Genomic DNA, 17,905 nt, shown 5'->3' on the forward strand with positions numbered 1-17,905 from the left:
ACGTCAAAAGGGGCAGAACAAAATTGTATGAAACAATGTATAAAAGAGGGTGTCAGAGGGAATACCGACGTCTGGTCTAGGGGATAACAGAAAGTCCCGCTGTTGGACTGTGGCCATTGTAACGCTGCCTATACGAAACTGACCCAGAGATACTCTGTAGGTCACGTCTTATTGTGCCGCACGCAATAAACCTGGCCTCGGTGCCTTCGTTGCTCAGCTAATCCGTGGTCGTGTTGATTCATTCGATCGTGAGAGCCGTCTCGGTTTCCTGGCCAGAGCTGGGACAGCATCTACACAGGGACACGCACGCAGCCTACACTGATAAACATCGGTGACCAACACACCGTACCACAGGCACCATAATAAATCCTTTCAATTTCTCAATGGCAACATTAGGTTCACTTAATTAATTCAATATGAAAAAATATACACTAATATCCTTTCCCCTCTTCCTGTTCTTCATGAGAATTGGGACCTATAAGTGTTTCCATTAAGCATTCACAAACCACAACCATTGGGCAGTGCAACGAAAAATCAGACCCAGTATAGGTAATATACAAGTAACACATAAATGGCACCCAATCTGTATCAATACATACAATCTCAAGTTAGATCTTTATGGAGCACAAAGTAGAAATACGTCCCCTCATATAGACCTTTTTATATATAGTGCCAGTACAATGGGACACTGATCCGTGACTGGAGCCTCCATGTTTTACCCCCAATAAAAAGAAATAATATATCTCACTTACTTCGTCTAAAAGAGGATGATTTTCTGCTAAGGGATTGAAGGGTATAAATAAAAAAAGTGCTGGTCCCTTCTTCAGTTCATTGTTTATTAGAAGGCTTTTTCCTCCATGTGGTCTCAACCAACGTATAAGCGTCTCTCGGTTTTCTAGAGCCCACTTGCAAATATTCTCAGCTGTGTAGTTCATGACTTCACTTGGATAGATCTTAAAAGTGGAAAAATCATAATTAGTCCTCATTTATTTAAATACACTATTTAGTTAAAATGAGATACATACAGATGTCATACACTGTTATACATGTTGTGTTGGGTACTGTTACAGCTCTGACATTTTTTATTTACTGACACCTTTCAGGAATCATTCTCACCTTAGTCATCATTCCATATATCTTTCCCTTGAGATACTCTTTCCTACTCCTCACCAACTCATAGTACCATGTGTAGAATCTCATACTGCAGTATGGCTCACTGTATATTCAATTCTCAGTTAAGACTTATCAGATAGGGGTTAAAAGCAAATTTAAAGCGATTTATTGTTCTTTTACTCTTTTGTTTTCCAACCACGCTGTCTCAATTTTGGTAATGCTTTTACCTCTGTATCTAGCAGCTCTGATAGCATCTTGAACTAATGATCCCAGTGCACCCTCACCTTTGTCGTATTATTATTTTTTTGCTGAATGCTCACAATATGATCAGAGCTGAAAACCCTGCCTAGAGGAATTACGAAATCAATACCCACAAAGTGAACATTAAGGTTTTACCCTGCATCTCGTAATGTATGTTATTTTATCCAAAAACAATTTAGACAGGATTTTCAGGGTGACAGACTACCCGTACAACACCCTTATGTTCACAAGATTAAATTTTACTAATTTTTATATGGTAGAAGCTTAGTCAGTTTTTGTTAATCTGCCAAAGTTTATGTAATTCCCATATTCTCTTCCCAGTTTTCTCAATTCTTTTCAAATGCTTAAGACCTACAGCCCTCAACATCTTACAGATATATGAAATATATTCTCATTTTTATGCACCTTTCCTTGCCATCCACCTATACTTGGAATTTCCTTCCTAACAGGATGCTTTCTGCAAAGCCCATTAACCCTATCCCGTGTCAGTAAAATTTCAATCACTTAGCCATTATAAAACCAAACCAAACCACCATTAAAACAGAACCTTCCCTTTGGGTCTCCAATTTAGATTGCACGGCAATTTAGATTGCACGGTTCTTTGTGCAGGAACCATGTCTTCCATATTCTAGATAGCACATAGTTGGGCGTAACAAATTAATGAAATTAATGCCATCTTCCCCTTTTCAACAATATTTTTGTTTGATAGTCTGGAATAGTTAAATTGGAATAGAAACAAACAGTTGCATCATAACTCATTAGCATGTTGGATCTTATCTGCAGGTGTTAAAAAAAATTCTGATTTGGGAAGGTTACTTTTAAGTCTTACCTACTTAAACATCATATTAGTCTGGTCAACAACATATGCTCTTCCAAGCAGGCTCTTTTTTCCTTTTATATTTTCTTACTCTCATACTCCCTTACCTCTCTCCCTTCCTTTTGGAAAACATGTACATTTCTATAAAAGTGTGCAGAGACTCTGGACCACCAATATATACCCATTTAATAACGGTTTCCAAAATCTTCTCAGGGGACTTTAGATCTCTTTATTTCTTCTCTACACTGATACAAATCTCCTCCAGTGTTTATTTTCATTAATGTGAAAGATCTCATTTTCCACATTAATATTGCCACTCACTTTGATTTATTATGGTGGGAGACCAAAAACACCTCCCCACTATGTCTCTAATTTCATCACATTGACTCCCTTTAAATGCATTTCCTTTAAGATCCTGATGTAGCTGTGACTACAATTCAGTAGCTTCATAATTTTGTATCACTCAGTGTGATTAAATAATTCAACTTTCTAAAAAAAGAATTTAAATTCTGGAGTCACTTTCATGAATTAAAGCACACTGTTTATAGAATCATAGAATTGTAGGACTGGAAGGGACCTCAAGAGGTCATCTAGTCCAGTCCCTTTGCACTTAAGGCAGGACCAAACATTATCAAGACCATCCCAGACAGGTGTTCGTCTAACCTGCTCTTAAAATTCTCCAGTGATGAACATTCCACAACCTCCCTAGGCAATTTATTCCAGTACTTAACTACCCTGAAAGTTAGGACTTTTTCCTAATGTCCAATTTAAACCGCTTCCTGAAATTTAAGCCCATTGCTTCCTGTCCTATCCTTAGAGTTTAAGGAGAACAATTTCTCTCTCTCCTCCTCTTAACAGCCATTTATATACTTCAAAACTGTTATGTCCCCCCTCAGTCTTCTCTTCTCCAGATGAAATAAACCCAATTTTTTTCTATCTTCCCTCATAGGTCATGTTTTCTAGACCTTTAATCATTTTTGTTGCTCTTCTCTGGACTTTCTCCAATTTGTCCACATCTTTCCTGAAATGTGGTACCCAGAACTGGATAATACTCCAGTTGAGGGCTAATCAGCGCAGAGTAGAGTGGAAGAATTACTTCTCATGCCTTGCTTATAACACTCCTGCTAATGTATCCCAGAATGATGTTTGCTTTTTTTGCAACAGTGTTAGACTGTTGACTCATATTTAGCTTGTGATCCACTATGACCCCAGATCTCTTTTTACAGCACTCTTTCCTAGTCAGTCATTTCCCATTTTTTGTGTGTGCAACTGATTGTTCTTTCCTAAGTGGAGTACTTTGCATTTGTCCATATTGAATTTCATCCTATTTACTTCAGACCATTTCTCCAGTTTATCTAGATCATTTTGAATTTTAATCCTATCCACCAAAGTACTTGCAATCTCTCCCAGCTTCGTATCATCTGTAAACTTTATAAGTGTACTCTCTATGCCATTATCTAAATCATTGATTAAGATATTGAATGGAACTTGAACCCAGAACTGCTCTCTATGGAGACCCTACTTGATATGCCCTTCCAATCTGACTGTGTACCACTGGTAACTACTCTCTGGGAATGGTTTTCCAACCAGTTATGCACCCACCCTGCAGTATCTCCATCTAGATTGAATTTCCCTAGTTTGTTTATGAGAAGGTCATGCGAGACAGTATCAAAAGCCTTAGTAAAGTCAAGATATACCACATCTAACACTTCCCTCCTATCCACAAGGCTTGTTTCCTGTCAAAGAAAGCTATCAGGTTGGTTTGACAAGATTTGTTCTTGACAAATCCATGTTGACTGTTACTTATAGGGTGACCAGATAGCAAGTATGAAAAATCAGGAAAGGGGGTGAGGGGTAATAGGTGCCTATATAAGAGACAGCCCCGAATAGCAGGACTTTCCTTATAAAATTGGGACATCTGGTCACCCTAGTTACTTATCACTTTATTGTCTTCAATCTATTATCTTTATTAACATGCACCTTTGTAGGTTTGTATAGACACCAGTTATTGTTTCATGTAGTACATGAAAATTCTTTTTCATAATTTGAGTAGAATAACTAAGTACATTCCTTATCTCCATGCCATTTCCACTGATAATGAGGACATACACAGAGATGAGCTTTTTACACCAAACAGGTATTATGCAAGTTGCATTTCAGGTTCTTCCTTGCTCCTCCAGGTCCATCTATTTCAACCAAAAATTAATATTCCCAGTCACCAAGCCTCCATAAGCATAGCTGACACCAGGATTACTCTTCTTGAGATAACTCACTTAAATAATTTTTCTACTTGAGTGTGATAAATCAGGTATATTTAGTACAATGTGAGCACCATAAGTTTAGTATAGTTCAGTGGTGGCAGGGCAAATGCACATCTTACTTTCATTTGAGTTCTCTAGAGGCCCTTTATGTCTTCACATTTCTGAAATATTTTACAGCAAAGACAGACGTATTTTTGTAATGATTCAAGGAAAGGGCCCAAAACAAAGGGCACACTACAGCTACCAACCAAGGAAAAATACATTAAGCACAATTAACATTTCTATTAACAGTTACATCCAATCCGTGAGCCATTTCTTAACACTGAAGGTTGCAGAATCTGTACACTTAAGTATCTTCTCTCCCATTCCCTAGTAACCAAAAGTTCGTTGACCTTAAATTTGATGGCAACAAATATCATAATGTCCCCGTACTGGGTTATTGTGCGATATTAAAACAACTATTTGGCGTAAGAGAAGAAACTGTTTTGGCAATTCTGTTTAGAAAATAACTCTGACCTTGAGCACTGTTATAAAAACAATTTAATTTGACTTTGTTTAGAATTCCTCTCACTTTACGGACTGTACATAGTTCTGAGCCTCCCAGTAAACATCTGCAAATCAAAGCAATTGTACACCACAACATTTGTATTTATTATTAAAGATAATGAGAGCATGTTTATATATAGCAGTAGCCATTTTAACCAGCTAAATCATCATACCATGTGAACAGATGAATTTATAACCAAAGACTATTGAATAATTTACTTCTCTTGTAACTAGAAACAAATAAAAATAGCACTTTTCTAATTATACCATCTTTCTCCTAATTACACTGTAATTGATAAAATACATATAAGAAGTTTATATGAATAAATTATATAAAAATCTGGTCATCAAAATTTGATCTAACAAAATAAAATAGAAATTTAACTGATAACCACTAATTACAAATGTAAACAGACCAGAATGACAGAATTTGTTACTGAGCTGTTCCATTTAGAAGTGTGAAAATTTCATATTTTATTTCAGAATGACTGAATTTCTTCCTAGAAACTGTTACATGACTTTTCAAGCTCGAAATTTTCATTAAAAAAAAAAAAAAAAATCAAACAGCAAAAGCTAACTCAAAATGATGAAGGAAAGGGGAGGGAGATGACAATTATCAAAGTTCTGCATTATTAAGATGCTATCACTGGCGATCTCATTTTCTGTAGAACCTCTTTTTGAGATAAACCCATTTCTCTTTGGGAAATTTGCTAATCTCTTCTCACTAGTTTTCGTTTTCTCTGCTGGAAATTCCCCACTTCACTGTGAGTTCCAGTTTTCAGCAGAAAAGAGAAATGAGACAGCTAGCATAGGCAGAGGTTTATGTTTTGTTATTACAATTACCTCTCCACAATCGCCCTGAAGTTTGGCTTCATTGGTAAGTTTGGACTATACAGCACGCAAATGTATAGTATAGGGCAAAGTGAGACTATCACTTGTTTACAATACTTTACTTCAGCAGATTTTTCAGGATCAAAGTATTTCAATGCATATTGTTGTTCACTGTATTTTTGAAATGAAAGAATGTATCCATACTGACTCTCCATCTTTCTTTCTTTCTTAGAAAATTAAAGTATTCCTTTTACATCAAAGCAATATTCAGTACTTCACTGCAGTTTCTGGTATACGAGTTTGTTTTTTCTGAGAAATTAATCACATAGGAAATTTGGGGAGGAAACTGTAGGATGTATGATTACTGGTGCATCTATGCAGTAAGGCAATCAGGATTTGGTCCATTGTGGTCTCTCTCTCTCCCAGGTTCTTATAAAGTAGAACTATCAATGAGACTGAAGGGTAGCGAGAAGGACCAGCAACGGAATCCCTACCCTTCTCATTACACCCTATGACTTCTCCGATACCTGTTACAATATTTTGGCAGCATGGATATTTCATGTATCGAATGGGACTTTGAAGTGGAAGTTCCTTGTTCACGGCCATTACAGAATAAGTGATAAACTGATTCCTCCTCTTCTTGGCCACTAAAATTTTGTTGCCCCTCCTGGCTTCTCCTCCAATCATTCTTATTCTGATGTTGTGTAATTATTCACATCTATTACCCCAGAAGACATAATTTGTTTCCCATGATACAAATGCACTACTCAAGAGCTGTGAAATACACGATTTATTGTTTAAATTATAATAAATGGATTAAATATGGATTGGGGCAACATGCTCTATCAAATATTTTTCACAGTAACTTTGGTTCATTTTGATATACTTAGTAAATGTAGGTCCCTTAATCCAGTATTTACTGAATACATGAGGCCAAAAGAATTTAATTAACTGACTAGCAGTGCATTACGAAAGGGGTCAATTTTAGAAAGATGGAAAAGGCTACCTCTCTTTGTGGTGCTTACCAAAATTGCCTCCATGTTTAATAAATGAATTAAGCATCTTTAAAGTTTCTAGATTAGTAAAAAAGAAACATCATGAAGCTATGTTCAGAAGTCACTTTCAAGAGGGTATGGAAAAAGAGGCTGTCAAACTAACCTGATATATTTTTTGATGAGATTACAAGTTTGGCTGATGAAGGTAACAATGTTGATGCAATATACTTAGACTTCCATAAAGCACTTGACTTGGTCCCACATGATATTTTGATTTAAAAAGCTAGAATGATATAAAATTAATTAATAATGGCACACATTAAATGGATTAAAAGCTGACTGACTGACAGGTGTCAAAATGTAACTGTAAATAGGGTCTCATAAACAAGCAGATGTGTTTCCAATGGGTCCAGCAGAGATCGGTTCTTTACCCTACTCTATTTAACATTTTTATCAATGACCTGGAATAAATCACCACAGATGAAGTTTGCAGGTGATCAAAATTAAGGGAGTGGTAAATAACAAAGAGAACAGATTACGGATACAGAGCGATCTGGATCACTGGTAAATTGGCGCAAGCAAACAATATGCATTTTAATATGGCTAAATGTAAACGTATACATCTAGAAACAAAGAATGTAGGCCATACTTACAGGATAGGAGACTCTATCCTTGGAGGCAGTGACTCTGAAAAAGATTTGGGGGGCAAGGTGGATAATCAGTTGAACAAAGCTCCCAGTGTGGCATTGTGGCCAAAGCTAATTTGATCCTTGGATGCATAAACAGGGGAATCTCATGTAGGAGTAGAGAGTATTAGGCAGTAGTGCATCTGCTGCTGGAATACTCTGCCCTTTTCTTGAACCCACAATTCAAGAAAGATGTTGATAAATTGGAGAAGAACCATGAGAATGATTAAAGGATTAGAAAACATGCCTTAGAGTGATAAGCTAAAAAGACTGCGCTCCTTGAATCTAACAAAAAGAAAGTTAAGGGGTAACTTGATTACAATCTACAAATACTTATATGGGGAACAAATATTTAGCAAAGGGCTCTTCACTCTAGCAGAGAAAGGTATAACATGATCCAATGGCTGGATGTTGAAGCTAGAGAAATTCAGATTGGAAATAAGGCATACACTTTTAACAGTGAGAATAATTAACCACTGGAACAATCTACCCAAGGATCATCATCCTGAGAACCTGAGGCAACAGGGGAGTGAGGGGGAAAGCCTATAGGAGGTGGCCTGTCCATGGGAGTAGAGGAGAATTGCCCTGAGAGTCTCTGCCTACCACAACCCTGGAGCTATAAAAGGGGAATTTGTAATTTGCATGTGACGTGAAGAGGTCCAAGCTGGGGGTATCCCATTGCACGAAGAGATTGGTCAATACTATGTCATGGAGTTCCTATTTGTGATCCATGTCGAAAGTCCTGCACAGTATCTGCCAGGGAATTCTGAGTACCTGGAGATACACAGTCTGTAAGGTCACTTGGTTTCATATGCACCAATTCCACAATTTGACCGACTATGAGCAGAGAGAGTGAGATCTGGTCCCTCCTTGCTTGTTGATGTAGACATCTGTGGCGATGTTATCTGAAAGGATTTGTATGTAGAGATCACGTAAGAGGGGAAGAAAGGCTTTGCAGGGAAGGTGGACTGCCCTAAATTCCAGGACATTTATGTGTAGCTTGGCTTCCCTTGGTGTCCATGTGCACTGCACTATGTGGTGGTCCAGGTGGGCACCCCATTCCATAAGGGAAGAGTCCATCATGATGGTGGCCTGTGAAGAGGGAGGGTTTGTATTTAAACTCTGCTAGCCTGCGGTATGTGTTAAAGTTGTACTTAGCTAGCAGAATCTGGTAGTTCACTATGCAGAACTGCAGACTTGCGAATGAAAAGTCCTTTTTGCCCAGGAGATCCAATCCTTTTGGCCCCTTGTCCAGTGGAGTGGACTTTTGGGGGGTGTTGAGGAGGTTGTTCTGCAGCTTCCCGGACAACTAATGAGTTAGAGGCCAGGTGGTGAAGAGGAAGTCCACCTTTTTAGCCAACACAAAGTAGCATCTCTCAGCTCTTCTGGGGGTGGGCGCACACAATGTGTCACACTGTCCAGGCTTATTCCAAGATGGCCTCATTAATAGGGAGAGCCACTCTGGAAGGTCCATGTGGCTGGAGGATGTCCAGAAGACTGTGTTGGGAGCCCTGGACTTCCTGCAGCAGGATCTGTACATCTGTAGGCACTCTCTGCAGGAGTTTGTGATATCATTGAGACTCATGCGCCAGAGAGAGTGGCAAGGGAATGACTGCCTCATCTGCTGACAAGAAGGCTCTGGTCAGAACTGGTGATACCGGTTCCACATCTTCTTCCTCATAAACCAATGGAGCCAGTTGTTGTGCAGGGGAGGAATGATAGGACCCCTGTGACAGTGCCAGATGCCTATAGTGCAGGTCCCAGGGGCCCCAGTTGGGCCAGAACAAGGGATCTATCGGTCTGGGTGGGCCCCAGGGGAAGGGGTATCCGGGGTGGTCACAGCCAGGCAGGTAGGGGTGCCTCAGCTGCCTGTCCGGGCTCCTGCAAGGCAGAGACAAAACTGGCTGGGCTACATCCTGGGACTCCTTTGAGTTAGATGATGATTCTGACTGAAACAGTGGGACAGTCAGTACAGGAGGGCCCTGGTAAAATGAACGGGGTAGGGGCCTTTCCTGCACCAGGAGCAGCAATGTGTCCTCTGGCATGGGGATCTCCTGGAGAATGGATGGTCCTGAGAAGAGTGAAGACTGTGGGTATGGCAGAAACACCTCCTCTGAAGACAAGAACGTTTCTGTAATTCCCAGAGTCCACAGAATGCCCACGAAGACGCTGAAGGGACCTGTTTCTGTGGTCAGGCCTGGTCTGTCCTCATGATGAGGCAGCATTGTTGGAGTATATGGAGCCACCATCACAGACAGACGTTCTCAAAGTCCCAGAACTGAAGTGTCCGGCAGTATCGACGGATTCCACTTCTTCTTAGCCTTATCCTCTATCGGGGGCTCTTTGGAACCAGTTCCATGGGATTCGTGCCCAACATCTTACCTGATCCGGCATGGGTCGGGGAGGGAACACGTCCCTTCTGAACAATTTGCTTTGGGGAACTGCTCTTGTGCCATGAGAGTGTTTCTTGCTCTCGTAGAGGGACCTTGTCCTTACTTTTTGGCGCCAGTGGTTCCGCACCATCACTTGTGCTCAGAGAGGCACTGCTGGGCTGTGGAGGCTGCAGTACAAGGGGTCTCCCTGGCCAGGATATGAGTGAGTCTGGTACCTCATTGCCTCTTCCATCAAGAACTTGTGGAGATGGAACTCATGAGCCTCTGTGATTCTGGGTGGAATGGACTTACAGATGGTACACTTTACTGAAATGTGTGCTTCTCCCAGGAAGAATGGGCACCTCTGATGTGCATCACTGATGGAAAAAGAATGAAGGCAGGAGATGCAGTTCTTGAAGCCCAGGATCCTGGGCATAGTCCCCAGATGACGAGGGGTTGAATCCCCCGACTTGGGAGGGATTCTACTAAATTACAGACTAGACTACAAACTATATCAACTATATTAACTATCCCAAATAAGCTATAGAGCAAAAACTAAGTCTAAATCATTTATATTAGAGAAAGGCAACTCTCTTACCCAGGTAAGAACAAAGGAGGAATGGGGCAGTGGTTCTCAACCAGGGGCGCACATACTATATCAACTCATCTAGATATTTGCTAGTTTTACAACAGGATACATTAAAAGCACTAGCGAAGCCAATACAAACTAATATTTCATACAGACAAAATGAGAAAGTAAGCAATTTTTCAGTAATAGTGTTCTATAACACTTTTACATTTTTCTGTTTGATTTTGTAAGCAAATAGTTTTTAAGTGAAGTGAAACTTGGGGTATGCAAGACAAATCAGACTCCTGAAAGGGGTACAGTGGTCTGAAAAGGTTGAGAAACACTGGAATAGGGTTCTGACTCAGGCAATGTGACAGTAAGAGGGAATTGGAACGGTGTCAACCCACATTGCCCATTTACCCTTGGTTGGAAGCATGAGGAAATGTACTGTGCATGTGCGGGTCAACGGACACCGCTTGCAAAAGCTTCTAGACTCAGGCACATGACACTCATGCACACCCATATGTGGAATACAGATAGGGAGCATCACTCAAAGAAGAACCCAAGTTATTAGAAAGAGATAGGTAATAGTAAAGAGAAATTTGATTATTAGAAATACAGATAGTCATCACAAACCCAACTGAGAGAACTGCATGGTAAATTGCCTGCCAGGGGCAAAGGCTGAGAACCTCTCGACACATCTAGATAGACTTATGTGCAGTGTTGGGGAGAAGCTAGTGGTCGTGGAACATGTTGATGCCAATGACATAAGGAGAAGTATGAGAGAGGTCCGGGGGGCCAAATTTAAGCAGTTAGGGAAGAGATTAAAGTCCAGGACTTCCACAATAGCATTCTCTGAAATGCTTTGATTTCCAAGCGCAGAGCCAATTAGGCAGGCAGAACTGCAGGGTCTCAATGCATGGATGATATGATTGTGCACTTAGGTTTATTAGGAACTGGGGAAACTTTTGGCAAAGGAGGCGCCTATTGAGCACCACCTAAATGGAACAAGATTGCTAGCATGTAAAACCAAAAAGGTAGTAGAGTAGTCTTTAAACTAAGGACTGGGGGAAACCTGCAGGTGCAGAGAAGCAAAAGGTTCGGGCAAAGAAATCCCATAAGGGAGGATTTATTAATGGTGATACTCTATATCCTAGTGAAGAGGAGAAGATAGAAATTGATAAAGTACAGAGAAACCAATGAGAAACAAACCAACCAAAAAAAGAGTCCAGTTCAATTACATCAAATGAAGGAAGACAACTAAATATTGACAAATTTTATAAGTGCTTGTTTACAAATACTAGAAGTCTAAATACTAAGATGGGTGAATTTGAGTGCCTGGTATTAAAAGAGGATACTGATATTATAGGCATAACAGAAACTTGGTGGAATAGCAATAATCAATGGTAACACTAGGGTAACAAAATATATAGGAATGACAGATTAGGTCATGCGCATGGGGAAGTACCACACTATATGTGAAAGAAAACATAGTCCAATATAGCAAAAATCTGAAATGAATCAACTGTACCATAGAAGCTGTATGGATAGAAACTTCATGCTTTAACAATAAGAGTATAACAGTAGGAATAGATCAGGATATTGATGGTGATTGTGAAATGCTCAGGGAGCTAAGAGAGGCTACAAACACAGAAAACCCAATAATAATGAGGAATATCAACAATCCCCATATTGACTGGGAACATGTCACCTCAGGATGGGATGCAGAGATAAAATTTCTAAACACCATTAATGACTGGTTCTTGGAGCAGATAGTCCTGGAACCAACAAGAAGAAACTTAATTCTTGATTTAGTCCTTAGTGGTGCACAGGATCTGGTCCAAGAGGTGAATATAGCTGACCTGCTCAATAATAGGGATCATAATGTAAGTAAATTTAACATCCTTGTAGGGGAAAAAATACAAAAGAAATCTACCACAATAGAATTTAACTTAAAAAAGGGGAACTAAACAAAAATGAGGATGATTGTTGAACTGAAATTAAAAGGAACGTCACAAGAATGAAATGCTTGCAAGCTGCAAGGAAACTATTTTAAAACACCACGATAGAGGCTCAAACTATATGTATACTCCAAATAAAAAAACCAGAAGACCAAAAAAACATGCCACCATGGTTAATTAACAGTTTTAAAGAGGCAGTTAGAGGCAAATAAGCATCTTTTAAAAACTAGAAGTCAAATCCTACTGAGGAAAATAAAAAGGAGCATAAACTCTGTCAAGTCAAATGTAAAAGTATAATTAGGCAGGCGGAAAAAAAAATAAATTAAAAAGCAACTAGCAAAAAAACCAAAAATACTAAAAAACAAATTATTTTTTAAGTATATCAGAAGCAGGAAGCCTGCCAAACAATCAGTGGGGCATTGGACAATCAAGGTGCTAAAGGGCCACTCAAGGAAGACAAAGCCATTACGGAGAAGCTAAATGAATTCTTTGTGTAGGTCTTCACTATGAGATGAGAGATATTCCCATTATTCAGATGAGAGATATTCCCACACTTGAGCCATTCTTTCTAGGTAACAAATCTGAGGAACTGTCCTAGATTGAGGTGTTAGTAGAGGAAGTTTTGGAACAAATTGAACAGTAATAAGTCACCAGGACCAGATGGTATTCACTTAAGAGTTCTGAAGGAACTCAAATATGAAATTGCAGAACTACTAACTGTGGTATGTAACTTATCACTTAAATCAGGCTCTGTATCAGATGACTGGAGGGTAGGTAATGTAAAATCAATTTTTAAAAAAGGCTGCAGGGGTGATCCTGACAGTTATAAGCTTAACTTCAGTACTAGGCAAATTGGCTGAAAACTACAGTAAAGAACAGAATGATCAGACACACAGATAAATATCGTATGTTGGGGAAGGATCTATATACTGCTTTTGTAAAGGGAAATCATGCCTCCTCAGTCTATTAGCGTTCTCTGAAGGAGTCAACAAGCACATAGGTAAGGGTGATCCAGCTGATATAGTGTCCTTGGACTTTCAGAAAACCTTTGAAAATCTCCCACACCAAAGACTCTTAAGCAAAGTAGGCAGTCATGGGATAAGAGGGAAGGTCCTCTCCTGGATAAGTAACTGGTTAAATGATAGGACATGCAGGGTAAGAATATATAGTCAGTTTTCACAATGGAGAGAAGTAAATAGTGGAATCCTCCTAAAGATCTGTATTGAGGACCTGTGCTGTTCAACATATTCATAAATGATCTGGAAAAGGGAGTGAACAGTGAGGTGACAAAATCTGCAGATGTTTCATAATTACTCAAGATAGTTAAGTTGACTGCAAAGGTTTAGAAAGGGATCTCACAAAATGGGGTGACTGGGTAAGAAAATGGCAGATGAAATTCAATGTTGATAAATGCAAAGTAATGTACATTGGAAAGTAAATTAGCTGTTACTACTGAAGAAAGATTTTGGAATCATCGTGCATAGTTCTCTGGAAACACCTGCTCAGTATGCAGTGGGAGTCAAAAAAGCTTACAAAGTTAGGAAAGGGACGGATAATAAAACAGAATATATGATAATGCCATTATATAAATCCATGGTACGCTCACACCTTGAAATTGCCTGCAGTTCTGGGTACCCCATCTCAAAAAAGATATATTATACTTGGAAAAGTTACGGAGAAGGGCAATAAAAGTTATTAGGGCTATGGAATGACTTCTACAAATGAGAAGAGATTAAAAAAACTGGCACTGGTCAGCTTAGACAAGAGACAACTAAGTGGGGATAATGACAGAGGTCTACAAAATCATGAATGTTATGGAGAAAGTGAATAGGGGAAGTGTTATTTACCCCAACACAAGAATCAGGGATCACTCAAAGAAATTAATAGTCTGCAGGTTTAAAACAAATGTAAGGAAGCACTTCACACACCGCACAGTCAACCTGTGGCACCTGTTGCCATGGGATGTTGCGAAGACCAGAAGTATAACTGAGTTAAAAAAAGAATTAGGTAAATTCGTGGAGAATAGGTCCATCAATGGTTATTAGCCAAGACAGTCAGGGACACAATCCCATGCTCTGGGTGTCCCTATAATACCAACTGCCAGAAGCTGGGACTTGACAACAGGAGATGGATTACTCGATAAAATGCGCTCTTCTGTTCATTCCTTCCGAAGCATCTGGCTCTACTATTGTCGGAAGACAGGATACTGGGCTAGATGGACCATTGGTCTGACCCAGCATGACCACTCATGTTCTGCTATGAAGTGTCAGGCCAGCAACAGGAATGGAACTGAGTCATATGTTATTCTTAGGAACACAGTACAAACAGTAGCATCCATTATATAAAACTAGCAAAAACCAAACACAATTACTTATTTTTATCTTCCACAGAAGGACAACAGATTCTACTTTACGGAAATCTCAGTTCTTAAGTACGCTGCATTCTAGCACATAAAAATTTTACAAGTGCCTTTTGTGGTACTGTCATTTACTTTATGTTTATAGTGTCTAGCACAATAGGTCCAACTTAGCAGGTCTCTGGTTGCTACTGAAATATAAACGTTAAGTAATAGTACTCACAAGCGAAGTGTTGACATGTCGATGAAGGTACAAACTTCCTGAGTGAGTCAATGAGATCTCCTTTGCAATTTGTTTATCCGTGATCACTCCAAAGTGTATTGTTCCGAGGTAATCTGAAAGGGTAAATTTTCAGTTTTAATAAAAGTTTGAAACACTGAAGGAGAAGGATATGTTAATAGTGTTATCTTCCTTTAAACAATAATTATTTTATCATAAGAATACTTAGCAACTGTATAGTGCTTTTCACCTGTAGATCTTTAAGTACTTTATTAAAGAGGGTAACTATCATTATCCCCATTATACAAATAGGGAAACAGAGAGGCAGAATGACTAACCTAATGTCACACAGCAAGACATGACAAAGCAAGAAACAGGACAATGATGTTGGCTTACTTATAATATAAATAATATATATTATATAAACCATTTGTTTATAAGAATAAACATTTTCCCCTAATAAATTTAGGAGTCTTAATTTTAAGTAAGCTTTCTGCTCATTCATGCAATATTTCTGAGAAAAATCTGTTACAATAAAATTAACCTTCTGATTGAGTCTCACAAAGCTGATCAATCAGATCAAAACTTCATCAGTCTATAAAAGCACTCGTAATACTATATGGATGCCATGGAGATCCAAAGGTAAGCAGGCACTTTATTACCTGAGCCTCCTTCATGTACAGAGTCTAATTATCCTCTTCCTGAGTTTGAAATGTTGAATAAAGGGATATAAACATAAAATAAGGGGATCAACGATCCATGTAAGTATGACTATTCTGCACCATTCTAAAATGAATATAAAGTAAGTGCTTTAAACCTATGCAGCCATATACTTTCTATACACCAGATAGCATGTAAACTGCATCTTATTATTACTGAAAGACGGGACAACAGAAAAGCCAGCTTGGCCTTCTGCCACCGTATACAGGAAACATGTATACTATCCTCATATTTCCATTTGCCACATTTAGATGCAAGCATTTAGAAGTTTACATGATTGTTACTTGACTTTTAACATTCCATAAAAAAATTGTGCACTCTTCCACATGTGAAAAACACATGGCATCGTGTTAAAATAACTATGCTATATAAGAAGGTGAATTAATAAGGACCATGGGCCATTTTTATTCTTTGTTTTTTTCTTATATGAAAAAAAGTTACTTTTCTGGAGTTGGACTCTCTTTCACCACCTTCAAAATGAGGACTGGAAAAAACAGGGAATGCCCTTTGAAACGTAGGGTTTTAATTTGTTCTCCATTTCACTTTTTATCTTAATTTGCAGCAAAACCATGTTAGTGCACATGTGTAATACAGGAACAGAAAACAAAATCAGCCATATTAAACAGCTTTTTTTCACTTTTTGGAAACATTTGAAAATATTGTGTACATTATTATACTGTATATTGTACATTTTTATTTTATTGAACTTTTCACAGTGTCCATTAGGAGAAGCAGCAGATGTATTAGAATACTGTTTGTTTCTAGCCAATTTTTAAAATTGGGAGTCAAAAAAAAAAAAAAAAAAAAAAAAAAAAAAGAGGCTTTCTTTTTGGATTGGGCCAAAAAAATCTGATGAGGTTTAACAAGGACAAGTGCAGAGTCCTACACCTAGGACGGAAGAATCCCATGCACAGCTACAGACTGGGGACGGATGAGCTAGGCAACAGTTCTGCAGAAAAGAACCTGGGGGTAACCGTGGATAAGAAGCTGGATATGAGTCAGCAGTGTGCCCTGGTTGCCAAGAAGGCTAATAGCATATTGGGCTGCATTAGTAGGAGCATTGCCAGCAGATCACTGGAAGTGATCATTCCCCTCTATTCGGCATTGGTGAGGCCGCATTTGGAGTACTGTGTCCAGTTTTGGGCCCCCCACTACAACAAGGATGTGGAGAAGTTAGAGAGAGTCCAGCGGAGGGCAACAAAAATGATTAGGGGGCTGGAGCACAAGACTTATGAGGAGAGGCTGAAGGAACTAGGCTTGTTCAGTCTACAGAAGAGAAGAATGAGGGGGGATTTGATAGTAGCCTTCAACTACCTGAAAGGGGGTTCCAGGGAGGATGGAGCTAGGCTGTTCTCAGTGGTGGCAGATGACAGAACTAGGAGCAATGGTCTCAAGTTGCAGGGGGAGGTCTAGGTTGGACATTAGGAAAAAGTTTTTCACTAGGAGGGTGGTGAAGCGCTGGAATGGGTTACTTAGGGAGGTGGTGGAATCTCCATCTTTAGAGGTTTTTAAGCTGCGGCTTGACAAAACCCTCGCTGGGATTATTTAGCTGAGGTTAGTCCTGCTCTGAGCAGGGGGTTGGACTAGATGACCTCCTGAGGTCCCTTCCAACTCTATGATTCTATGATTCTTTTAGGAAATGAAAGTCACTTACGAAGCAGTGGAAAAATCCCTTAAAACAATTTAGAATTTTACTTCTGCACTGACATCCAAATGTGAAACAGGGGGTATACACTGGAAAGTACCTATTGAAAATTAATTCTTTAATCCTCCTCCCATGGGTAAAAACAGGTGCCAGGTGCTGAAATAATATTAAAAAATAAGATACATAATTTGAGTAAAGTCAACATCAAAGACTGTCATCCACCATTAAACTATAAATCACTCCAACAATTACCCTGTCAGGGAAAGGCCTGAGAAGAGATGGGCCCAATAACAAGACTCTAGGGTAAATAGACTTTCACATATCACTGAGGAAAGCAGGTTACAGAGTCAATTGCCCTCCACTGAAAATGCCTTGAAACCACTTCTACACATTTAAGCCCAGAGCTTAAGCAGCTCAGCTGAGCTCAAATGCCTTGATGGCATGCAAGGAGAGAAACAGTCTCTTAGACAGCAAGAACATGAATATGAAGGGTTTTCAAATCAACACGCTGAATAGCACCTGGAAGCAAATTTGGATCCAATACAGTATTCAG

General features: G+C 39.2%; 1 protein-coding gene across 2 annotated transcripts in view; it reads right to left on the reverse strand.

The window, feature by feature from the left end:
• The window catches only part of TXNDC11 (thioredoxin domain containing 11), a 121,292-nt gene that overhangs the window by 37,236 nt on the left and 66,151 nt on the right, over positions 1-17,905 (reverse strand). For both annotated transcript variants that reach the window (XM_067551326.1, XM_067551327.1), the window contains 2 exons: positions 14,991-15,103; positions 753-953 (listed from right to left, as the gene is read on the reverse strand). In XM_067551326.1, the coding sequence (XP_067407427.1) occupies positions 753-953; positions 14,991-15,103 (314 nt within the window). The remainder of the gene's footprint in view (positions 1-752; positions 954-14,990; positions 15,104-17,905) is intronic.

The sequence above is a fragment of the Emydura macquarii genome, unplaced genomic scaffold, assembly GCF_026122565.2.
Source record: "Emydura macquarii macquarii isolate MOO-44397 ecotype Brisbane River unplaced genomic scaffold, CSIRO-AGI_Emac_v2 contig_1348, whole genome shotgun sequence".
NCBI classification, from domain to species: domain Eukaryota; kingdom Metazoa; phylum Chordata; order Testudines; family Chelidae; genus Emydura; species Emydura macquarii.